The 26,362-nt window shown below is 43.0% G+C and overlaps 1 protein-coding gene across 1 annotated transcript; it reads right to left on the reverse strand.

Moving 5' to 3' along the window:
• Nucleotides 1–1,122: 1,122 nt before the first annotated feature.
• On the reverse strand, nt 1,123–25,504 carry LOC144688556 (CCN family member 2-like). The gene is made up of 5 exons (XM_078555283.1): nt 25,381–25,504; nt 24,629–24,845; nt 15,901–16,149; nt 4,843–5,057; nt 1,123–2,233 (listed from the first exon to the last, which is right to left on the reverse strand). Exons 1-5 carry the CDS (start codon nt 25,438–25,440, stop codon nt 1,982–1,984), a joined length of 993 nt encoding a protein of 330 aa, XP_078411409.1. The 5' UTR covers nt 25,441–25,504; the 3' UTR covers nt 1,123–1,981.
• Nucleotides 25,505–26,362: the final 858 nt, after the last annotated feature.

The following is a 26,362-nucleotide window of genomic DNA, read 5'->3' on the forward strand; positions in this document are numbered from 1 at the left end:
CTTAACTGCCCCGTTAGTTAATGGCAGGCACTCCTCCGTTTTCATCGTGTGCCTGCCTAGCGAAATATCACAAGGGTGCACAGTGACATCAGGATGCACACCCAACGTCATTGTGCACCATATTATGGTCGGGCGTGTCAGGCACATGCCTGCATGCCCAACGTAAAATTCTGTCCATAAGGCACTCTTACTAAAGGAAATAATATTCCCCTCTTCACACTTAATTTTTAAAACTTCAATACATTTCTTATCAAGAACTCCTGGGGAGTAATTTTAATTTTGATTCCTGCTGTGAATTCAGCAACATCCATTTTACACCCCACCTGGCTTCCACTGAAAGCCACAGAAGGCTGAATTGTGTGAGGTGTGCAATGGGCAGTCAATTCAACATCACCCATTTTACACTATTAGGCAAAGTTAAAATTACATCCCTAATATGATTACTGAGGAACAAACTCAGGTCTTACTGGGAAGGAAGCTTTACTCACATTACACCAACATCACATTGCCTTGAACTTTGCAGTCACTGGCCTTTATCACTTACACTTGTCCACAGAGTTTTTGTAGGCTTTTGCACTCCGACTTGTAATGAGAATCAAAACACTGCGGTGACCTCTACAGGAGATTTCAGACCAATGGAAACATTGCAAGTAACTGTGTATCCTCTTAGCCATCATACTGAAGAATCTTTACTGAGACGCTTTTAAAAGTAACTTTTCAGTTCCAGCAACTAAGATTTATCACATCATTTAAAAGAATCATTTGTACTTGAATGGGCAAGCCATAAATTTCCCTGGTTTAATGAGTATCTATCACATAAACTTCTCAGTGTTATGCTCTTCATATATTTCAATGCTAAATCTACCAGATTAGAGCATAGTTTGTGGAGGAGCAGAGCAACTCAAATAGCAACTGTGTTTAACTGTGCCTGTGCGGATGCCAGAAATTGCTGTGCAGTCCTGTAAAGCCAAGGAATAGGTGGAAATCATGGGATTTTTTGCTCTTGAACAATGAGAAAAATTAAAGAAATAAATAGCCTCATTTAAAAATTGTGTAAGTAAAGAAAAAATCGACCTAGTTATTCAGAATATTAGTATGTATGTAAAACGATGAAAATAGATAAATGAGTACACATCTTTTTATTTACAAAGTTAAAACAATCCCTACCACTTGTTAGGCATGTTATTACAGTGACACGTTTTTTTAATTAATGTGTACTGATATATACAGAAATTTATAAAAAATACATTTCTCAAGCAAAAAGATTGAGAAAATACATTCTCTTACAACTTTGCTGGTATACAGTCATGCAAGTAGTATTCACTTTTAATTAAAAATATAAATTATTGTATTGCTATTGATTGAGTTGTGATAAATAGTCTAATCTTCAACTATGCTGCAGCTGGTGTCTCTTCTATTGTGATGCTTCCTAGTGTTTACACTCACATTCTGCTATATTAAAGATCTGGGCAGTGTTTCTGTAATCTCCCACGTTGTGCAAACAGTGCAGCCCTTGTCATCCTGTAGAGGGAGCTTATAGCCCAAAAAATGATTATTAGGGTGGGGACTTTAAATCCTCAATTGGTCTAACTGAGGTCGTCAGTTAAACACCCAAGGTGTTCATGAAGGTTCAATATATGTTTCATGCATTACAGCAGCAATGAGCAGTGTAGCTTCAAAATCTAGTGGCATAGACTTTTAATGTTTCTGCAAAGCAATTCGTGGCTGCTATGTAGTTAGTGAAAGTGTTCACTTTGATTATTTTTGCTGTGAGATTATACTACTTAGTGCTGGAAACTCAATATTAAAGGGGTGCTCCAAATATTAAAAGGAGTAGTTGCATACCTGACGTTTCCATCTAAATTATTTAGAAATATTGGCATGTTTAAGTCTTTAGTCTAGCAACACTTTTTTTTACGCTGTACAATCTCGTATGGAAATAATCTGCTCTTAGTGTTGCAGCATCTTAGAGGGTTCCAGCTTATTTGTAATCATGCGAGCAGTTATAATGACAAGCACAGGAGATGATGAACATCATTTGCTGTTTCACAACTCTGCCATGCTTACACTTGAACTCCACGAGTTCTGTTCTGGTTTTATGTGGAGTGCAGCAGCGTCCGTCAGAGCATGAGCCACAGTATCTGGGTCTGTAAGCCTCAACACTTATGCAGTTGTTGTATTCAAATTGAATTGGTTGAGGTGCCCTTGTTGTTGGCCTGCAAATCTTCCTTCTCTGAAAAAAGGACGCATGTCGTATGATATAAACAGAACACAAAAATAAGCCGTGAAAAGCAATTAGCTGGCTTGAAAATACATCTCACTTGTTTGTTTAGTTCATTATTTGTCCAATATATGTAATTTCCTCAATTTCAAAGCAGCAAAATTATCATTATAATTGACTTTAACTGAGACTGATCATAACTGCGAAACATCTTCCACATAATGGAGAAACTGCAGAGCTTCACAAAATCAATCCAACTGCTATACAGGCCTGGATTTTACAGTCATCAGCAAATGAAAGGGGCTAGCCACTCATTACGATTACAGGTTTTCTATGGGCTTCTGAAATGGCACCTCCAAGTTTTGATCTTATCTATCTAATTGTAGCCAGTGTTTCATTTGCAATGGCTTCCCACTTCCGCACCTCTTGTTATTCCCCAAGGATCTATACTTAGCTTCCTCCTATTTATCTTCTGCATGCTGCCCCTCAGTGACATCATCCAAAAGCGCAGCACCACCTCACCACCACCTCTTTTGACTTCTTTATTGTTGCTAAATTATCAGACTGCTTATTGGACATACAACCTGATAAACAGGAACTTCTTCCAATTAAATATTAGGAAGACATAAATCATTGGTCCCCACTCAAACTCCTGAGCTATCGACTCCATTCCTCTCCCTGACAACAGTCTGAAGTTAAACTATTTGCAACAAAAACAAAAAATGCTGGAAAATCTCAGCAGGTCTGACAGCATCTGTGGAAAAAAAGACAGAGTTAACGTTTTTGGGCTCGAAACGTTAATTCTGACTTTCTCTCCACAGAGGTTGTCAGGCCTGCTGAGTTTTTCCAGCAATTTTTGTTTTTGTTTCAGATTTCCAGCATCCACAGTATTTTGCCTTTATAAACTATTTGCAACCTTGGTTTCACATTTGACCCCGAGATGAGTTTCCTACCGTATATCCATGCCATCACTAAGACCAATCTATTTCCATCTCTGTAACATTGCTTGACTTCGTCCCAACCTCAACTCATCTGCTACTGAAACCCTAATTCGTGCCTCTGTTACCTCTAGACTTGACTATTCCAATGCACTCCTGGCTGGTCTCCCACATTCTACCCCCGGTAAACTTGAGATCATCCAAAACTTTGTTGCCCCTTGCTCAAATCTAGTCATCCCTGTGCTTGCTGACCTACATTGGCTCTAGATCTAGCAATGGCTTGATTTTAAAATTCTCATCCTTCTTTTTAAATCCCTCCATGGACTTGCCCCTCCCCATCTCTGTAATCTCTTCTAACCCAACAACACTCTCAGACATCTGCACTCCTCCAATCCTAGTCTGTTGAGCATCCCCAATTTTAATTGTTCCACCATTGGTGGCAGTGTCTTCAGCTGTCTAGACCCCAAGCTCTGGAATTCCCTCCCTACACCTCTCCGTTTCTCTTTCTTCCCTTAAGGTGCCCCTTAAAACCTACTGCTTTGACCAAGCTTTTGGCCATGTGTCTAATTTTGCTTTTTAATGTTCGTTTGAAATGCCTTAAATTGTTTTATTACACTAAAGGTGCCATATAAACATAAATAGTTGTGTCGATGTTGGAACTTGCAGTAATTAGAAATCCAAAACAGCACGTGCCCTCTAGAGGATCTGGGACCTATCTGAACAGGGCAAGCAACAGTGTATGCCCTTAACCAATCAGATTGAGGAATCTTTTTGAGATTTACAGAGTCTTAACCAGGAAGTGGAAGTTAGAATAATGAATTCAATGTCAAATCAGGTGCAGAATGGGAAATAAAGAGAGGGAAACAAAGATGGGACTGCGAGAGAGGTAAAAGAGGCATCAAGGAAACATTTTTTAAAAATTCTTTTAAATCCTCAACAATAATTAAAAAATTAAAAATGAGACCTAGCACTTGTAAAATTTTCAATGCCAGAGAGGTTGTTTGTCAGCAATTAAAACCTACCACACCATTAAAATTTCACTTGGACTGAAATGGACAAGCCTTAACTTTTCTGGGACATAATATACAGCAACTTCATGCCCTTCCATGTATTTCAATGCCAAGTCTCTCAGTCAGATCTTGTTATTGCACAGCTTCTGGAGGAGAAGGGCAATTGAGACAACAACATCCTGATTTTCTGGTTTAACTGCACCATGTGCAGTTCCGAAAAGTTGCTTTCTGGTTTGCTATTTAATAATGGTGGGCTCTGATAACCTCTCCATTATTTTTACCATAAAACGCAGGAATAGGGAATTGGAATACTGGAATAGGGCTATCACAGATGAGCCAGTGTACTTCATTTGATACTCACACAAACACATATCTTGTAGTTTCCAATAACTACATAAACTCCTGTTTATGTTTTTGGCTGAACCCTTTGTTTATGTAGCAAATACTCAGCTTTCTATTTTCCCTCTCTTTCGGTATAAGGGTTCTCATTCAATGCATATAAGCAGTTTACATGGAGTATTATAGCAATAATTCAAACTCTTAACTACAAATGTAGTGTATAGCCCTTATTTAGGTTATACAATTTTGCTTTTTTAATCTTATCATAGTGTGTTTCATCAAAAACAACTTGCTATATAAATTACTAGCTAGTGAAAGATTTACTATTATTCACCATGTGAGGTTGTTTTGCATGGTCCTGTTGGCATGGTCTCACTATACAAAGTTGGCTTTGTGTCTCCAAAATACAATGGTGATTCTTGTTGGAAATCCGGGTAGACAACCCTATCCCACAGCTCCTGGAACAGGCACTCCACTCACTGCTTTGCTCTGGGCAGTTGTAAGGCACACTAGAGGGATATCCTCCATGGAATACTTCTGATCTGAATGCTGAAGATAAAATAATTTTCAAAATTAGTCATAAAATGGAAAAAAACAACTCATTTATTTAGGCTGTCAAAAACAAAAATACTGTATATTTAAGTCTAATACTTTAAGGACCCATTATATTATCACTGTAGGATATAAATTAAAAATGCTGTTCGGAATTTTTAACGCTAGCAATTTTTTTTATTATTCATTCATGGTACGTGGGCATCATTGGCAAGTCAGCATTTATTATCCATCCCTAATTGCCCTTGGGAAGGTGATAGCAAGCTGCCTTCTTCAGCTGCTGCAGTCCGTGTGCTGAAGGTACACCTACGGTGCGGTTATGGAGGGAGTTCCAAGATTTTGACCCAGCCACAATGAAGGAATGACGATATAGTTCTAAGTCAGGATGGTGTATGACTTGGTGGGGAACTTACAGGTGTTGGTGTTCCCATGTGCCTGCTGTCCTATTCCTTCTGTGTCATAGGGGCTGTGATCTTTGAAAGTGCTACTGAAGATGCCTTGGCGAGTTGCTGCTGTGAAGCTGAGAGGGAGTGATTGTTTAAGGTGGCAGATGAGGCGCCAATAAAGTGGGCTGCTTTATCCTGAAGGGTGTTGGGCTTGTTGAGTGTTGTTGGAGCTGCACTCATCCAGGCAAGTGCAGAGTATTCCTCACACTGCTGACATGTGCTTTGTAGGTGGTGCAGAGGCTTTGGAAAGTCAGCAGCTGAGTTACACACCACAAAATACCCAGCTTCAGACCTCCTCTTGGAGCCACAGCAATTATGTGGCTGCTTCAGTTAAGTTTCTGGTCATGGTGATCCCCAGGATGTTGATGGTGTGGCATTTAACAATGGAAATGGCATTGAATGTCAAGGGAATGTGGTTAGACTTTCTCTTATTGGAGATGGTCATTTCCTGGCACTGATGCACTGGGAATGTTACTTGCTAAGTGTTACTGGCTAAATGATAGCTACACACAAAAAAAAGTTCTATTTTAGGCTGTCTTCATTTATGCTCACTATGATAAGCAACTCACATGGACATGCCCACAGCACGTGAATGAACAATATAGTTCAAGCTAAAATAATAAGTGTTTGTGGTTAATTTTGATGATTGGGCCTTACTTGCATATCAGTGATTAGCTGTCCAAGCATTGGAAATATCAACAGAATTGAGAGGAGAGATTTTCAACTCAGACCTCCAATTCTTCTTCTTAGGCTGTCCCTTGGGGTCGAGGATGACTTGCTTCCACACTAAAAATTAGTTCTCAGTTGACTGAAGAGTCCAATGCGTGACCTACAGTCCCTGTCACAGGTGGGGCAGACGGTGGTAGGGGGAATGGGTGGGTGGGGTGCCCAGGTTGCCATGCGCTCCTTTTGCTGTTGACACCTGGCTTCAGCTAGTCCTTGGTGATGAGGCTTGAGGTGTTCAACTCCTTCCTGGATGCTTTCCCTCCACTTCAGGCAGTCTTGGGCCAGGGATTCCCAGATGTCTTTGGGGATGTTGCACTTTTTCAAGGAGGCTTTGAGGGTGCCCTTGAAGCATTTCCTCTGCCCTCCTGGGGCTCACTTGCCATGTCGAAGCTTCAAGTAGAGCGCTTGTTTCGAGTCAGGTATGCGGACGATGTGACCCGCCCAGCGGAACTGATTGAGCGTGATCAATGCTTCAATGCTGGGGATGTTGGCCTGAGCAAGAACACTGATGTTGGTGTGCCTATCTTGCCAATGGATTTGCAGGATCTTGCGGAGGCAGCCCTGCTGGTACTTCTCCAGAGTTTTCAGGTGCCTGCTGTACATAGTCCATGTCTCGGAGTCATATAGGAGGGCATAGACAATGAGCTTGGTGCCGGGTTTGAGGCTCTGGTCTTCAAACACTCTCTCCCTCAGGCAGCTGAAGACTGCGCTGGCACACTGAAGGCGGTGTTGAACCACATTGTCAATATCTGCCCTTTTTGACAGTAGGCTTCCAAGGCATGGAAAGTGGTCCATGTTGTCCAAAGCCTCATTGTGAATTTTGATACCCGGGGGCAGGGGGGGCGGTGCAGAGCAGTATGGAGGAGGCGGGTTGGTAGAGGACCTTTGTCTTACGGGTGTTTAGTGTAAGGCCCATGCTCTCATACGCCTCAATGAAGGTGTTGATGATGACTTGGAGCTTGGCCTCCGGGTGTGCACAGACACAGGCATTGCCTGCACACTGTAGATCAATGATGTGGGACCGGATGACCTTGGATCTGTAAGCAGCTATACAGATGGCTGAAGGCTGAGGTCCAGCAAAAAACCCGCGACCTAAGGAAGATGGTGGATGGAGAAAGCACAGGAAATACAACAGTTAGCCGACAGCCATGACATGCAAGGTTTCTTTAGCTCAGTCAAGACCACCTATGGCCCAAGGCCCCACTCCACTGCTGGCCAAGAACGGAGGGGTGCTCATCAAGGACAGAGAGACAGTCAGCACCCGCTGGAAGGAGCACTTCGAAGATCTTCTGAACATCAACTCTGTCTTCAATGCGAGTGTCCTCGACTCCATCCTATAGCATACTACCCACCAGCACAAACCCAGCCCGGCATGAGGTAAAAAAGGCCATTTGACAGCTAAAGAGCAACAAGGCATCAGGATTAGATGGAATCTCCGCTGAAGCACTAAAGCACAGCGGAGAAGCACTATTGGCACAGATACATGGCCTTATCTCCCATATTTGGAAGGAGGAGAGCATGCCAGGAGATCTCAGAGACGCCATAATCGTGACCATCTTCAAGAAAGGTGACAAGTCCGACTGCGGTGGCTATAGAGGAATCTCCCTCCTGTCGGCCACAGGGAAGGTCATCGCAAGAATCCTCCTCAATCGTCTTCTCCCTGTGGCTGAAGAGTTCCTCCCAGAGCTGCAGTGTGGATTCCGCCCACTAAGGGGCACTATGGACATGATCTTCACCGCGCAGCAACTGCAAGAGAAATGCAGGGAACAGCACCAGCCCTTGTACGTGGCCTTCTGTGACCTCACAAAAGCCTTCAACACTGTCAACTGCAAAAGCTGCCCCCAAACGTTTGCCACCATCCTCTGCCTGCTCCACGGTGACATGCAAGCATCCACCACAGACCCAATCCACATTCGGACTGGGGTCAAGCAAGGCACCAGCGCTCTTCTCAATCTTCCTTTCCGCATTGCTCCATCTCACCCTCAGCAAGCTCCCCGCTGGAGTGGAGCTGAACTACAGAACAAGTGGCAACCTGTTCAACCTCCGCCGCCTGCAGGCCAGATCCAAGACCTCCAATATTTAAAGGTGAATGCTCCTAAGATATGGGTGAGGTAACATAGTAGTTACGTTACTGGGTTAATGATTCAGAGACATGGGGCAGAATTTTTCATATGGTGGGTGGACTGGGCGGGAACAGGCGGGGGCGGGCGCAGAGCCGATCGCCGCCCGCAGTTGGCTCTGTGCCGCCATTTTACACGGCCGGACCAATTAAGGCCCGTCCAGCGTAATACATGACCAGCTCAGTGCTACCTGTGCGTACGGGGGGTGGGGGGAGGAGGGAGGATCGGGGCCAGCGCTCTTTCATGTGAGCAAAAGAGCGCAACAATCTCCCTGAGGCACGGAGCATGAGGGGACATGCTTAAATAAACTTTTAAATTATTTAATTATTTTAATATCTGTGCCACATGAGATGGGACATGTTTTTATTTTTATGAAAACTTTTTTATCTATTTAATAAAAGCTTTAGGAAACCTCATCTGCTCGTGGATGAGGCTTCCTAAGGAACACGAAGGCTGCTTGGGTTTTTCGCCTGCCCGCCAACCTTAAGGTTGGACGGGCAGTGTTACTAATGACGAGTTACTTTCTTAATGGCCATAATAGGCCGTTTATATATCGGCGGGCACAGAGCCGACTCCAGCCTGCGCCCGCCGAATGAAATATTGCGGGACTGTGCAATGACGTCAGGATGCACACCCAACGTCATCGTGCGTCATTTTACACATCGGCGTGTCGGGCCCGCCCCCGCAAGCCAACTGAAAAATTCTGCCCATGAGTTCAAATCCCACCATGGTAGCTGGGAATCTAAATTCAGTTAATTAAATAAATTGTGAATAAAAATCCAGGGTAATGGTGGCCATAAAGCTTCTGAATTGTCATAAAAAGACAAATCTGATTTGCTAATGTCCTTGACGGATGGAAATCTGCTGTCCTTACCAGATCTGACCAATATGCAACTCATAACTACCCTTTATGAACTTAAGAAATAGGAGCAGAAATAGATCACATGCTGCCCCTCAAGCCTGCTCTGCCATTGTGGCTGGTCTCCAGCTGTAACTCCACTTCCCCACTTGCTCCCCATATCCATTGATTCCTTGAGCAAGCAAAAATCTGTCTATCCCAGCATTAAACACATTCAATGATAGAGCATCCACAACCCTCTGGGATAGAGAATTCCAAAGATTCACAACCCTTTGAGTGGAGAAATTTCTCTTCATGATCGGCCCCAAATCCTGAGACTGTGCCCCTATCAGGGGAAACAATCTCCCAGTGTCTACCCTGTCAAGCCCCTTCAGAATCTTGTATATTTCACTGAGATTACCTCACATTCTTCTAACCTCCAGAGAGTTTAGGTCCAAATTACTCAGCCTGTCATCATAACACAACCCTCTCATCCCAGGTACCAATCTAGTGAGCCTTCGCTGTACCGTCTCCAATACAAGTATATCCTTCCTGGAAAATAGAGACCAAAGCTGCACATGATCTGGTCTTACCAAAGCCATGTACAAGTGTACAGAAGCTTCCTTATTCTTGTACTCCAAACCCTATGCAATGAAGGCCAATATACCATTTGTCTTCCCAATTGTTTGTTGCACCTGCGTACTAACTTTCTGTGTTCTTTGTATGAGTACACCCAAGTTTCTCTGAACATCAACATTTACAAGTTTCAAGCCTTTTAAAAAACTTTCTGCTTTTCTATTCTTATGGCCAAGGTGAATAACCTCAGACTTCCCCACATTATACTCTATCTGCCACCTTGTCCACTTAACCTGCCTATATTTCTTTGCAGGCGCTTTGTGTCCTCCTCCCAACTTACATTCCAACCTGACTCTGTATCATCAACAAACTTAGATACATTACTCTCTGTCTCTTGGTCTAAGTCATGAATATAGATTGTAAATAGCTGAGGCCCCAGCACTGTTCCTTGCAGCACTCTACTAGAAAGTGCCTGCCAACTTAAAAATGCCATGTTTATCCCTACTCTCTGCTTCCTGTCAATTAACCAATCCTCTATCCATGCTAATATATTGCCCCAACCCTATGACCCTTATCTTGAAAACCTTTGGAAATCCAAGTATGCTACATCTACTGGTTCTCCTTTATCTACCCTCCTAGTTACGCACTCAAAAAAACCAAAATTGTCAAACATGATTTCCCTTTCATAAAACCAGTTTTAGGTTGAGTTTGGGTTTATCATGCTTTGATTTTCTAAGTACATTATTAAGACTTCCTCAGTAATAGATTTCAGCATTTTCCCGACGACTGTTGTCATGCTGAGTGGCCTGTGGTTCCTCATTTTCTCTCTCCCTTCTTTCTTAAATAGTGATGTTACATTTGCCAACTTCCAATCCACTAGCACCATCTTAGAATCTGGGGAACTTAGGAAAACCATAACCAGCTCATCCAGTATCTCTGCCACTACCTCTTTTAGAACCCAAGGGTTATAGACCATCAGGTCCTGTGGATTTGCCGAATTTTAGTCCCTTATGTTTCTTCAACACTTTTTCTCTGCTGATATTAATTCAATATTAGCTAACAATCTCTTATGAGAGGCATTATCAAATGTCTTCTGGAAGTCCAAATAAATAACATCCATGAGCTCATCAACATCTTCTCAAGGGCAATTCGGTATGGCAATAAATGCTTGCCTTGCCAGCAACGATCACATCCCATGAATGAATAAAAAACTCCCCTGTCCATTACTTTAGTTACCATTTCAAAACATTCCATCAGGTTTGTCAGGCATGACCTACCCTTTACAAATTCATGCTGACTCTCTCTGATCAACTGAAATTTTCAAGATATTCAGTCACCCTGTCCTTAATTGTAGACTCTGGCAATTTCCTGACAACAGATGTTAGGCTAACTGGTCTATGATTCACTTGTTTCCCTCTCTCACTTTTCTTTACTAATAGCATGTCATGTTCAATTTTTCAACCTGAGGTTACAACTTTCCATGGTGGTCTTTGGCCATCCTAACTCACCCTCCCGCCCTCTCCACATACAAACACTTCACTCTTCTTTCTCTTTACTCCGACTGTTTTTTCTCCAATGACAGTTGGTCAAGGCTACAACCTTCTTCTTACATATATCCACTCATCTGCTGCATATGCCCTCAACAGTCACAAAGAGTAGTCCTGAATTCACTTGAAGGTCTTTCATTCTTGTTGCTATCTTTTCTTATTGGAGTCACCCCTCAGCTTTTACAATCTTGTTGCTTCCCCTTCTCTGCATGTCCTCCAGATGAAAGTGATGAATGCACACACAGCTGGATAACAGGTATCAAAAAATACTCATTTTCTTCAACTCTATTGCAAAAGCAGATGCAGGATGATGTGTAATAGGGAGAGGATCTGAAGAGAATTAGGGGAAGAGATTATTGCCTGCACCCAGGCACATACTAAGTCAGATGCAGGAGAAAGCTATGTAGCATTGGGCTAATGAGCTGATAAATGCATTGATGAAGGCAACGATGACACAAGCCCATACAAGGTACCTGCCTTTCTTAATGCCATCACTCTATTTCCTCTCATAATCCTGAATGTAAATTGTGTGGCACTTCAGTATTGATAGTTCACAAAGCTGTTGAAGATTATCAACCTACAGTAACCCTTGCTCCTTTTCCCTATCTACATGTTCTCTTCATTCTACACAACAGAAAGCTCAAGATTTGGAGAAAAACAATCCTCCCAAAGAAGTACTGTTACTTGCGCAATCTTCTCCAACTCGGAGAGAATGGCACCTCAGTTGGAATTGAGAGTTGGGTAGAGGCAGATGCACAGGATGATTCGTACAACACTAATAATCACAGAATTATAGGATGGTTACAGCACAAATGATGGGCATTCACCCATCATGTCAGTGCTGGCTCTCTGAAGGGGCAATTCACCTAGAGCCACTCCCCTGCCTTCTCCGCGTAACCCTGCACATTCTTCTTTTTCAGATAATAATCCAATTCGGTCTTGAAAGCCTCGATTTACCCTGCCTCCGCCACATTGTCAGGCAGCGCATTCCAAACCCTAACCACACGCTTCATAAAAAAGATTTTCCTCGTGTCGCCATTGCTTCTTTTGTCAATTACCTTAAATTTGTGCCCTCTGGTTCTTGATCCTTTTATCATTGGAAACAGTTTCTCACTATCTATTTTGTCCAGACCCCTCATGATTTTGAATACCTCTATCAAATCTCTTCTCAACATTCCCTTCTCCAAAGAAAACAGTCCCAACTTCTTCAATCTATCCACATAACTGAAGTTTCTCACCTCTGGAGCCATTCTCGTGAATCTTTTCTGCACCCTCTCTAATGCCTTCACATCCTTCCTGAAGTATGGTACCCCGAACTGGATGCAATACTCTAGTTGAGGCCGGACCAGTGTTTTATACAGGTTTAACATAATGTCCTTGCTTTTGTATTCTATGCCCCTATTCATAAAGTCTAGGATGTTGTTTTCTTTATTAATCACTCCCTTACCTGTCCTGTCACCTTCAATGATTTATGCACATATACAACAAGTCTCACTGTTTCTGCACTCCCTTTAGAATTGTACCCTTTATTTTATATTGCCTCTCCACATCCTTTCTCCCAAAATGAATCACTTCACACTTCTCTGCATTAAATTTCATCTGCCACTTGTCTGCCCATTCCGCCAACCTGTTTATGTCCTTTTCGACTTCTACATCATCCTTCTCATAGTTCGCAATAAAGGCATACTTCCAAGTTTTGTATCGTCCACAAACTTTAAAGTTGTGCCCTGTACACCAAGATATAGGTCATTAATATATACCAGGGGCAGCAGGGGTTCTAACACTGAACCCTGCGGAACTCCACTTTAAACCTTCCTCCAGTCTGAAAAACAACCGTTAACTACCACTCTCTGTTAGCTGTCACCCGGCCAATTTTGTATCCATGTTGCTACTATTCCATGAGCTCTTACTTTACTCAGAAGTCTGTTGTGCGGCACTTTATCAAATTTCTTTTCTCAGGAGCAGGAAACGCTCGAAAGGGAAGCCCAGGACCTGGCTTTGCAGAGGGCAAACCCAGGTCCTAGCACTGCTCTAGAAGATCAAGATACAAATCTCAGAGGCACAGCCTACTGTAGAAGAGTCTTTGGCCTGCACCAAGGAGTTGTCAACAGAACTGAAAAGCCAGCCTGGGAGTTGCCACAGCATGTCCAAGACAATACAGCAGTTCCATTCCAGCATGTCCGACAGCCTGCTGTCTACCATAGTGTAAGTGGTCACCTTTGGGTATGCTACAGGTAGAACTTGTTAACAGGAGTTGGGGGTGTTAATCTAAATAGCCCTGAATTCTCTTCTCACCACCCATCCGTAAACAGAAAGATTTCCCCCTTTATAAATTATGGCGTATTTTCCCAACCCCTCAATTTTGGTATGATCAATTTCCATGAACAACACCACAGCAAACTCAAGGTAGTGTAATTTCAGAGAGGTAGTTTATTCATACACACTCAAACACAAGAGGCGGGGTCCTTTTTCACTCATAGAATAAAAGGGGGGAATTGAGAAAGAAAATGATTTACAGGGCATAAACCACAGAATAAAGAATTATTGTTTCACATGAGTCTAGAATCCAGAATCCAAAGTCCAATGGTGTATTCTTTCACAGAGTCAGCAGGTTGAAGACTGATGCTGGATACGCCACTTTTCCAGTACAGATGACTTCCATAATAAGATGGACACGTACAGATGAATTAGTCTTGTAAGCACTGGTACAGAAGTTCAGAAGTTCTAGCAGAAACAGCATAGGTGGAGCCAGGCATTTAAACCTGGACAGAGCTCTGGTTCTGAACTGCTGCTTACTAGATGGAAGATGGCAGACTGATTGGCAGCACAGCAAGACAGGGTAACTGGTTCTCCCAGCTAGGAGGGGTCATGTGACATGACTCCCACTTCTCCACTTTGGCTTGGAAAAGGATGTATATTCTTTTGTCTGGATTCTTGAGATTGTTAATGTTCCAATCATTAAGAATTTCAAAAGAGATTTCAGGATCCTATGTCCTATCAGATTGGTTGCATCCATTGGCCAGGCCTGGCCTAGAAAATGTAGATGGCCCTTGTATTATTCCCTTCGAATTTAATCTCTGTCTGCAGTCACAGGTGTCATTCATTATCTTTTTCAGAGATAATCAGGTTTCAGCTTCTCTCAATGGGGGAGATGGTGGTGTAGTGGTAATGTCACTGAACTAGTCACCAGAGGCCCAGGTTAATGTTCTAAGGACAGGGGCTCCAAGGCAGCTGGTGGAATTTAAATTCAATTATTAAATCTAGAATTGAAAGCTAGTCTCAGTAATGGTGATCATGAAACTATTATTGATTGTTGTAAAAACCCACCTGGTTCACTAATGTCCTTTAGGGAGGGAAATCTGCCATCTTTACTCGGTCTGACCTACATGTGACTCCAGACCCTCAGCAATGTGGTTGACTCTTAACTGCCCTATGAAATGGCCTAGCAAGCCACTCAGTTCAAGGGCAATTCGGGATGGGCAACAAATGTTGGCCTTGCCAGCAATGTTCACATCCCTTTTGTTTGAGTCATAGCCAGCCATGGCTTCAATCATTTTTTAAAGCCTTTGTTCAGTTTTTAAAATTTTATGGATCAGCCATGATGATATATACATATTTTATAAAAATATAGAGTGAGGTCTTAGCCCCCTGACAAAGGGATATGGGTTTCCAATGTGCTGATGATTTAATTCAGTCCCATTTACCCCTTTCCGATTACAGCCAGACCATGGCTTCTCTTCCTGCCCTTGAGTCGTTACCTCAAATCCACGAAGAATGTGTCCTTGGTCTCCTCATCTTCCACATCTACACGCTACTTCTTGGCAAAATCATCTGCCAGCATATCTATCCCCTAACTTCCTCCAACCTTACGTTCACCTCCGCTCTACCCCTAAAACCTTTTGTTTCTCTGTATATTAACTCCCTCCCTTTTTGCTGCTTGGAGATGTTTAAGTACAACATTCTAATTTTCTCCTTAAAGCCATAAATCCTGAGCACCTAATCTTCTAAGGCCCCCTTTAGAAGCTGTAGCCAAATTTTTGAGCACACTTCCAAATAGCTCCTACTTGGGTTCAATATTCATTTTTGTCTGATTACGCCGATATGAAACTCCTTGCTCTGCTTCTTTTTATTAAGAATTGCTATATAAGTGAAGGTTGTTACTATAATGTTTGTGCTATATGGAAGAATCAGCAACTAAATATTTAATAAACAAGGAAGGGGTAGTACATCCGCTGCAAACCTGGACAGGCATTTGCCTTTATTATCAATTATGTAGATTAGTATCAATCCTAATTCAATCAAAATGGTTTCATCTTGCTCTACATGTTAAAGATGGGTAAAATATTGGCTATCATTCAAGGCTATCCATTTGATTATTTTGTATTATAAAGATACTTAAATGATATACTGAACTAGCTAAGTATGGTTTCAAACTCAGCAGTTCAGAACACATAAAGCATGCCTATACTGATCATTTGGGCTGCCAATCAAATCAATCACTGTAACCCGCTTCCACTGTTCCTGTAACACATGAGGGTTGAAATGTAAACCAAGGATATTATTTGCTGAAGAACTCTGAATAATTACCTGCCAAGGTATTGCCAAAGATACCACTGTCTTGCTTCTCACATATCCATCGAGGACAGCATTCCCCTGGGATCTCGACACGTTTTGGGTAAGGGCAGTCTGGACCAGGCAGACGGACATCTTCACTACAGCGAGGGATGCAACCAATTCCTCCATCTGAGCACCGACAATGATATTTACAACTGGGCTGGAATACATCACCATCCTTATAGATCAGGCCATTGAATTCGCATGTTCCAGCTTCAAGTGCTAGACACAATTTAAAGATGTTCATAATTCATATCTCATTTACATTGAACTTCACCATAATACAGTTCAATATGTTCAAAAATATAATAATATGTGGTCCGTATTACTAAGTTATATTATAATTGAATACATAATGGCAAGGAATTTGTGGTCACCAATGATGTCCATTACACATACGCTTGCCTACAGAGCTTGAATAGGTTTTTGCACTTGCACTGATTAGGGAGTCAAAATAGTGCAGCACCATTTAAAGAAGACCTGCAACCGGTGTGAACAAGACAAGCACCATGTATTTCATTAACCAATCAATTGAAGATTACTCAACAAATCAGATTGAGACATGCAGGAAGAGTTCAACCAAGAAGTGGATGTTAGACTATTTGACTCAATGATAAATCATATATGAAAAGTGAAATAGAGGGATGAAGAGAGAGGGAGATAAAAAGATACTGAAATAAAAAGTTTTTTAAAACATAATTTTTAAAAGATCTTCAACAGTAATTAAGACCTGAAGGAATGAGACGACACAGTTGTGAAAATTAGCCTTCAGTGCCAGAGAGATTGTTTGGTAATGATGAAAACCTATCATGCCATTAAATTTCAATTAACACTCAAATGAAAAAAACCCTTTTTTTTTGGTGGGTTTACTGAGGATCTAGTGGGTAGCTAATGCAACTTTGTGCAATCCCTGTGTTTTAATAACGAGCCTCTTGGTAAGGTACAATTAGACCTGCAGCTTCTGGAGGAACAGGAGGTGTCAGCTGTGGCTCAGTCCATAGCACCCTCGCCTTTGAATCAAAGGGTTGTGGGTTCATGTCCCACTCCTGGAAACCAAGAACTGTGATTGTACTTGAAAGAGTTGCAATCTGTGACTGTTGATAACTCGAAAGAGTTTCTGGAGGAACAGGCCAACAAAGAGAACAGCTTTCCAGATGTGTTTTCTGTTAACTGCTGTCTAAATTACTCTTTAATAACTGTGGTGTTGATAGCTACAAAATTATACTTACTGTAGAACCAGGGCCATTATATTTCTTAATTGTTTTTGACAGGATATTGGTCTGGATTTTGCAGCAAGAAAACAGTGAGACCGTCAGTGTTCCTTGTCATCATGGAGTAACTAAGACAGCAACTTCTGGCACCTGCACATGAGCAATGAAAAGCAGAAATCTGAAAATTGCTGTCAGATTTCTCTGCTTCTCCAGAAGCTTCATATATTGGTATCTTGCCGAGAGATTTGGCATTAAAATAAATGAAAGGACATGAATTTATAGTACTTACCCACTGGATATCCATTACGCATGCCCAAAAAGCCAGGGCCTATCCATTCATGTGCAAGGCCTGAATTTTTCAGGCAGCAGGCGGGTTCAGAGGGAGCAGGCGGGGTGGTTGCAGAGCCGATCACCGCCCACGATCAACTCCGTGCCGCCATTCTACGAGGGCGGGCCAATTAAGGCCCGCCCAGCATAATACGCGAGCCGTAGCACTCGGCGCTACCTGTGTGGGCGGGGGAAGGAGGGAGAATCGGGGCCAGCGTTCTTTCATGCATGCGTGCAAAAAAGCATTTCAATCTCCCCGAGGCAGGGAGCTGCCTCAGGGAGATTGAATCGATATTGAAATAATTAAATAAATGGTTTAAAATTTATTTAAACATGTCTCCTCATGTGACTGTGTCACATGAGGTGGGACATGTTTTTATATTTAGGAAATTTTTTTTATTTATTTAATAAAAGCTTTAGGAAACCTCATCCCGCTCGTGGATGAGGTTTCCTAAAAAACGCGAAGGTCACTTGGCCTTTTCACCTGCCTGTCGAACTTTAAGGTTGGACGGGCAGCATTAACAATTACATTAATTACTTTCTTAATAGGCCATTTACATATTGGCACACACCCGCTGAATGAAATATCGTGGGACTGCACGATGATGACGGGACGCACGCTCAATGTCATCGCGCGTGATTTTACGTGTCGGCGTTTCGGGCCCACCCCTGCATGCCGACTGAAAAATCTTACCCCAAGTGTATTTTAACAGCTTGTTAAGTAATTATTGACAAACAACCTCTTAGCACTGAAAATTTACTTCTATAAGTGTGCAGCTTCATTCCTTCAGATCTTAATTATTTTTGGAGATTAAAAAAAATTTAAAATAAAATAATTCTTTTTGCTTTTTCTTTCTGTCTTTTTCTCTCTCTCTCTTAATCCCATCATTCGTTCTCTCTTTTTACATTCTGCGGATTATTTGACATTAATTAAATATTCTCACCTATACTTCTTGGTTCAGATTCTGTGGGCCCATTTTAACTCTCTGCAAGTAGGTGGATTTTGAATTACCTAAAATCAGGCCTATGTGTCACAGTGAGGATTCTTTATTTTGATTGGTTGAGAAGACACGTTGTTGGTTGCCTTGTTTACCGGGTCCCGCATCTCCTGCAGAGGGAACCACGCTGTTTTACATTTGATGACCATAAGTTACCACTTAAAATGAATGGAAAGAGTCGCTTGTTCTCCACTGACCACAGAACCTGGGCCATAGCAAGGGCAAAACCCTCATTTAATGCTTGCATATCTGTAAATTTGTGCACAGAAGAATGCACTGATGATTCAATTTTGTGCATAATCATAGTGCTTTTGTACCAGAAAGAAAAAATTTGCATTTTTATAGCGTTTTTCATGATCTCTGGACATTCCAAACTGCTTCACAGTCATTGGTGGCTGTTCCTTTAGATGCCAAGGCCCGCAGCCCCCCCACCGCCCCCCCCCACCCCGCCCAAATTATGTCCCCCCCGCCACTTAAAATGCTCCTTAAAACCTATCTCTTTGACAAAGCTTTTGGTTAACTCCCTTAAAATTTCCTTATGTGGTTTGGTGTAAAATTTTGATTGATACACTAATGCAAAGTGCCCTGGGACATGTTATTATGTTAAAGATGCAAAATAAATACCAACTGTTTTTGTAAAGTGTCATGTGTAGAGAGGTTTAGTTAAAAATAGCTGCACTATAATTAAAACATGCACTAAACAAATTAATAACGTTCTGATGGTAATTTGAACTTTTGTTGCTATGTATCAGTGCACACAGAAGCAAACAGAATTATGGTGGGAGAGCTGATTTAAATAAGTTCACTGACAATGAAACAAAGCCTTAATTCTTACACCAGGTTTATGAATGAAAAATTGTAGTATTTCCAGATCCATGATGATTCTGGTATTTCATGGAAATTCCAGATCAAATACCCATGCAGTCAGAAAAATAGTAAACCTTACCTTGTGTTTTAAAAAATAGGCAGCAAGATTCTCCGAGAATAAAGTGATTTTTTAATTAAAAATTCTTCTAAATGAGAAAAGACTGATGTAAAATCCAGCACTGAATTGTAAACTCAGTGAATATTTGGTTGGGTCAGACAGTGAAGGCTGTTGGTGGATTGAGACAGACACCACAATGTATGAAGGCTGATCTCGGATTAGATAAGTAGATGAACATTTAAAATCCAATTGACCTAAAAAAAATTCATTCAGGCCCATTTTCAGGCCAGTGGGGGAGGGGGGGTACAATTCATATTTTGTCCATGTTTGCTCCTGTTAAGTCAGCTGCCTCCTCAATTCCATGTTTTCTTGTGCTGATGGCCACCCGCACACATGACAGGGAGGTTTAACAGAGTGCAATACTAGCACACGTGTTCTATATAGCCTCCAGCTCTCTTACAGGAAAGCTACTGCTGACAGGCACTGCTGCAATTCGAGAGAATGGAAATGGAGCGTCTGGGAATATAGAAGATAACACGGTTCACAGATACATGACTAGAGGCCTTAGTCGTAGAGCAGAAATGTCATGTTTCTGCAGGGGACCAATGAGACCCAAATGGACTACAATATGAAGGAAATGGGAGCAGGTGGCCAGAGAGGTCAATGGCAGCAGTGCCAGAAGACACTTAATGACCTGATGTGCATGATTAAATTCGATGAATGTATCTTCACAAGACATCCCATATCCACCACTGCACCAATCTCTCACTCTACTCAATGCACCACATCCCTATCATTCACCCAGCAGCAGTCCCTAGCACTCAGGACTCACACTTTAATACTTAGATACTTCACCTCATCCTCGCATATCTTCCAATGATGTCAGCCTCATATCCACCACTCGTTGCCTCCAAATACCTCCAGCTATTCATCATTGGCAGGCAGATCACCCAAACACAGTGCAACACAATCACTAATATTTTTCCATAACTATTGCAGAACAGGATAGCAAGAAATGCAAGGGAGCAGCAGAAAACCCACCGTGGCCAGACATGCCTTCATCCCCCTGAGCTCCACATCATGGGATCAGCTGCACAAAGTCAATCCTAACAACTGTCTGAGACTAAACCAGGCTGCTCACAACATTGGTGTCATATTTGATCCTAAGATAATTTTCTGACCACATATCCACATCATCACAAAGACCACTTAATTCTATCTCTGTAACATTGCCCAACTCCTCCCCTGTCTCAGCTCATATGCTCCTGAAACCGTCTTCCTGCCTTTGTTACCTCAACACTTGGCTCTCCCAACGCACTACTAGCTGGTTGCCCATGTTAGAGGCTTAGTTAGTTCCACTCTCACCTGAGTCAGAGAGTTGTGGGTTCAAACCCCACTTCAAGACTTGAACATAGGTATCAGGGCTGCTATCATGATGTAGGACTGAGGGAATACTGCAATGGCAGACGTGCCATTGTTTAGATAAGACATTAAAACCGAGGCCCTGTCTGCCCTCTCAGGTGAGCGTAAAAGATCTCACAAAATTATTTTGGAGAAGACCAGCTGAGTTATCTCCAGTGTCCTGGTCAATATTTATCCTTCAATCAATACCCAAAAACAGATTATCTGATCCTTATCACATTACTCATTGTATAAGTTTGCTGTGTGCAAATTAGCTGCCGTGTTTCCTATATAACAACAGTGACCACACTTCAAAAGTGCTTCATAAGTTGTAAAGCACTTTGAGACAGCCAGTGATCTTGAAGGCACTATATAAAAGTCTTACTTTCTTTACCCTCCATAAACTTGAGGTCATTCAAAACTCTGCTGCCCATGTTCTAACTCGCACAAAGTTCCATTCACCTATCACCCCTGTGCTTGCTGACCTATATTGAAACCTGATCAAGCAACACCTTGATTTTAAAATTACCATCTTTGTTTTCAAATCCCTCCATGGTCTTACCCCTCCCTATCTCTGTAATCTCTTCCAGCACCTACAACCTTCTGAGATATCTGCTCTTATCTAATTCTGGCCTCTTGAGCATTCCTGACTGTAATTGCTGGACCAGTGGTGACCGTGCCTTCAATTGCCTAGGCCCTAAGCTTTGAAGCACCTTCCCTACACCTCTCTGCCTCTCTACTTCACTTTCCTCCTTTAAGACACTCTTTAAAATCTAACTTTTTGACCAAGCTTTTGGCCATATAACCTAATATCTCCTTATGTGGCTTGGTGTCATATTTTGTTTTATTGTGCTCTATGAAGTACCTTGGGACATGTTACACTTGTAGAGCACCATTAATGTAATAAGTTGTTGTAACATGTGGTATGGCCAAAAGCATTCAGGATGGTGTTACGTTACTGCCTTAAGCCCCATCTTAACTCCCGTCTCACTCACATTCCGCTATATGGCATGAGTTGCAAGATGCAGCTGCTCTGACTATGGAGCTCTTGCTTTACACCTCACCTTCCCTCACCCCAACCTTCTATTCTGATTTTATGCTTTTGGATATACAGGAGTTGCCACCTGGTCAGTCACAGTAACCTCATGAGGAAGAGAAAGAGAAAGGGTGGGACTTTCTGGCTCCACCTGCCACCGGGACCATCCGCTCCCGTCGAAAGTCAATGGACTTTTGGCTGGACTGCTGAACTTCCAGAGGCAGGTCCTGCCATGGTGGGGTCGAAAAATCCCAGCCAAAGAGAAAGTACCAGAGCTATGGGGAGAAAGAAGTCACTTGGCCTGACGCTCAAAGCCAACAGCTCAGATGCAGGCACTGTGCAAACTTTAGAGGCTTGTATAGAGTCAGGATCTGCTCACAGTGAGTCATTGGGCATAAGTTGGCTGGTGGCACGCCAAACAGAAAGGGTGGCTCATCTGCCAGCTCCCTGGAGGTCAAGGTCACAGGCAAGTTCTGTTGCAGGTAACTCAGATGAGCACGCCAATGGGGCAGCATATAGAATAAAATTGATGAGCAAACATACCAAGATGCTTGGGTATATTGGCAGACCTGCCAGGCAGCCACTCGTCACTGTCAAGGAGTATAGAGGAATCCAGCTTCCACAGGGGACTGGGCATTGCACAGAACTTGGAGCCCATCCTTTCCAGTGTGACGCAGTGGCCAATTCCATGGCAGCACTTTTGGGCCCAGATGTGATACAGCATCTGATGGCTGCTGTCTCAGCTTCTATTGCTGGACAGGCAGAATCCACCCAAAGTCTCAGTGCTGCAGGGGAAGCTCAGACAGAGGTTGTGAGATCCATGTGTGTTGCCATGCAGGCTCACTGACATTGGATCTTGTGGTCCCAAAAGCGGTGAACGCTGAGATGTTTGCCGCTGCTGAGGACCATGACAGAACCACATTTTCCGGGGAGCCAACTTGCACTCAAATTCTGAAGTTGTGGTTCACCAGAATGGGCTTCAGGGAAGCCCACATTATGGTCCTCCCAGGACCAGACAGTGTGTAAACTTGGGTTGATCGCCCTGTACTTAACACTGGCATTTGCACTGATTTATTTAGGTCACCCCTGCACCCACACTGCTTCCCCCAACACAACCCCTCTGACACTCCTCACCCTACCCCCGATACCCCCGGGCTCCGCTCCCCACTGTAAGTGACTAAAAGCATGGCCCCGTGCCACATTCAGCCTTCGGACCTTCTGCATCATCAGCACCAATGGTGATACAGAGTCCAATTTTGCAGCCATTGTCTTTTTCAATCATGCCAAGTACTGACAGTAATTGTTTGTTATCCTAGAGAATTATCCTACCTGTGTACACGTTAGTAAACAAACATATTCAACATTTGTCTTAATGTGCTTTGTGTTGCAGCCCATATTGGAAAAGCCAAGCACAGATTGGGTGACAATTTTAACAAATTTCTTTATTCTCTTCAGAAATGTGATCATGACCTATGACACATTGGGCTGGATTTTCCCGGTTGAGCCATGATCCTGATGTTTGTCTCAATTCCGGGTTAGGGACCTGGAAGTGGCCATGGTAGGACATTGGGAGCGATCTTCGCAGAGGTGGCCAATTAGAAAGCCATCTCCAAGAGCCCTATACAATAAGGTCGGTGGAAAGGGAAGCAGGAAGCCCAATCATAGGGCTTGTATAGATTTCCAAATGGCAGCCCCACCAGGAGAGTTGGGTGCTGCTGAGGCAGGTAGGGAAGTGTGAGTACACATCAATGTGGATGTGCTCTCTGATGCCTTCTGCAAGTGTTACACTGAGAAAGCCCACAGCAGGCTGGGCCATCAGTGTGGAGGAGAATCCACAGAACTTCTTTTGGCCACAGTAGCAGCATTTGGTCAGTTTATTGGGACATGGAGGCTCCACATCCACGGCCTTCTGCCGGGAGGTCACCTCTAGAGAGCTGGCACACAGGGTGGGGGGTGGGGGGAAGGCAGTCCCAACAGAGGGAAGATCCCTTTCCATCAAAAAATGCCCCTGATTGGGCCCTCAGGTGGTGTAATGAGCTGACCACCACTTTGGTAGTGGGCGGCTAACTTTCTTCCCCCCCACCCCCAGGTGCATCCCCGAGATGGGGACATTTCAGAGAGTTGTCCCAGCATAGCTCACTGCTATTTTCCTGTTCCCCCAACTCCCCCTGCAACCCCATTCCCACCTCCACAGGGTTGTGAAAATTTGGTCCATTATTTGAACTCTTTTTCTCCCTGTTCCGGAACCAGGCATCCCTCCAATGTGCAGTAAAACATGGATTACACTCAATCTCTTCACCGGCTGCATTTCCCATTCCAACCCATCCACCAGCTGCCAATCCCTTCCTCCACCCAAGACAGGATGACTGAATCAACCACAGAGAGTTGGCATGTTTCTGATCTCCCATTGCCAGGAATGTCCTCTTGGAGCCGCTTCAACCCAAAGAGACACACCTCCTCACACTTGTTGCTCAAATCAATTTGATGGATGGGTGATATAAAAAGACTAAACTGTGTCTACTGGTGGATCTCAAAGCACCAACACCATCATTAAATGTGACTGAAAACACCTGACTGACATGAAAAGGTCGCAAGGTATTTTAAGTATTGTACAATGCAAATATATCGCTATTAAACACTGCAGAATTAGCCTGAGTTGGTGTAAGAAACAGATGGACATAGTGTGGAATGACCACGGGGCAGGTATTCTTGAAGCATATCATGCAATGGGCCGAAGGGCCTTCTTCCAAAACCTTATGTGTTATCCCATATATACACACCTTTAATTGGTAAGTAAACTTACAGGTACATATCCCTCTGCTCCCAGAGTAGCTGATGCTGTGATCACAGAACAGTAGCTGCTGGGGATCACACACGTCCAGCTCGGTGCAATATTCTCCCAACTGCTTAGCACAGACCCGGCAGCAGCCGCAAGCATCCACAACCAGAGGGGCTCCCGGAGCGCAGCGGGGTACAGTCGGGGGACAGCGACAGGGGTAAGGGCAGAGCTGGGCACCAACCTGAGGGAGAAGATGGCAGTCATCAAAATATTATCACCGAGGAAGCACGTGTCATGGACACTAAAAACGGCGGACAATTGGAAAACACATACAGGTAGTACAGTTGTGAGGTGAGCAAAAGCCAGAGTGTCAAAGTGAGAAAATGGGGAGAATGGAGCACGTCTTGTTCCTATTTCAGATCCATATTTCCCGAAATTGTGTATTTCATGATTGTAGCCTGAATTACAATGTAAATCAGGGAAACAGGCGAAAAAAATGAAATTAAAGCCAATTCAGTAAACCAGATTGATATATGAATTTTCCTTTGTTGCGCTAGAAGTCACTGTTATTGTAAAAATGCATAATTCCGCTGGATACGGCCCCTTGAAAAAATACAAATCTTTGACATCTACCATAAGTAAAACGATTGCATTTACTTCACTGAGAATCTGTTCGCGTGGGGCAATAGCTTAAATAGTTACGTTCTCTTTAATAATGTACCTGCTTAAGTATATCTACAAACGTGCAAAACAGGACTACAAATTGGTTTTCTCACCTTGTATGCAATGCACAGGATATAAAACGTTAACGAGCTATCTGCCCAGAGACTCCTCATGGTGTTTCTATGCTGTCTGCTCGAAGCAGCAATGTGGAATTTCTGCAAAGCTGCTTGTTTTAAACTTTGCAGACTCTTGCGAGTTGGTATTTATAGGCAGCAGTGACGTTAATGGCAGACTGGACGGCAAACAGAGACAACTCTGGAACACCACCAACCTTGTCCTAATTCCGGATGCCATTTGACATTTTGACATTCGCTAACATGAGGTCCAATTAGTTATTGAATAACAGTTAAGGAGCCAAATAGAAAGTTGCGTTGTTTCCCTAAATCCTCCTGGTCTCCTGGTTGTTAGAAAATACAGCATTCTCACTGGATACGTCACTTGCAACTTGCATTTGACTGCAAATCGATTGATAAGCGTTCCGTACAATGAATTACATTTACTGAATATCCAGGATCACACTAATGATTGTTGCCCATGTTTGACCAATAACAGTGACCACCAGCTGAAGGAAAATGCTGCAAGTGACCCCTTATATTCAGGATGCACAACAAAATAGAATAGTTTAAACATAAGTCTAGCTTCAACAAAATCAAATAATATTACTGTACAAGTGTCCCAAACACACACTCGCAGTGTAATGGTGGATCCTCTCATGCTCTCTCTGCAGTGCCACCTGGGCAAGGACAAGGTCATTGAAGAGTGGACCTCCCATCGGCAGTATCTAGCCTTGACATGTGAATTGAAGGAGCCAGCCAGAGTGCATGGATCAGCACCCAGGGTAGCACCCTTCCCACCCTGCACCCAACACCCCTCAACAGCACACATGTAGATCCAACAAAAATCCTTAGAGAGGAACAGCAGAGCCAATCCCTAGGGTGGTACTTCCAAAGAGAGTGAGGGTCAATTTTTTTTTTATTCATTCATGGGATAGGCATGTTATTGGCAAGGTCAGCATTTATTGTCCCATCTCTAATT

The sequence above is a fragment of the Cetorhinus maximus genome, chromosome 13 (assembly GCF_964194155.1).
Source record: "Cetorhinus maximus chromosome 13, sCetMax3.hap1.1, whole genome shotgun sequence".
Taxonomy (NCBI): domain Eukaryota; kingdom Metazoa; phylum Chordata; class Chondrichthyes; order Lamniformes; family Cetorhinidae; genus Cetorhinus; species Cetorhinus maximus.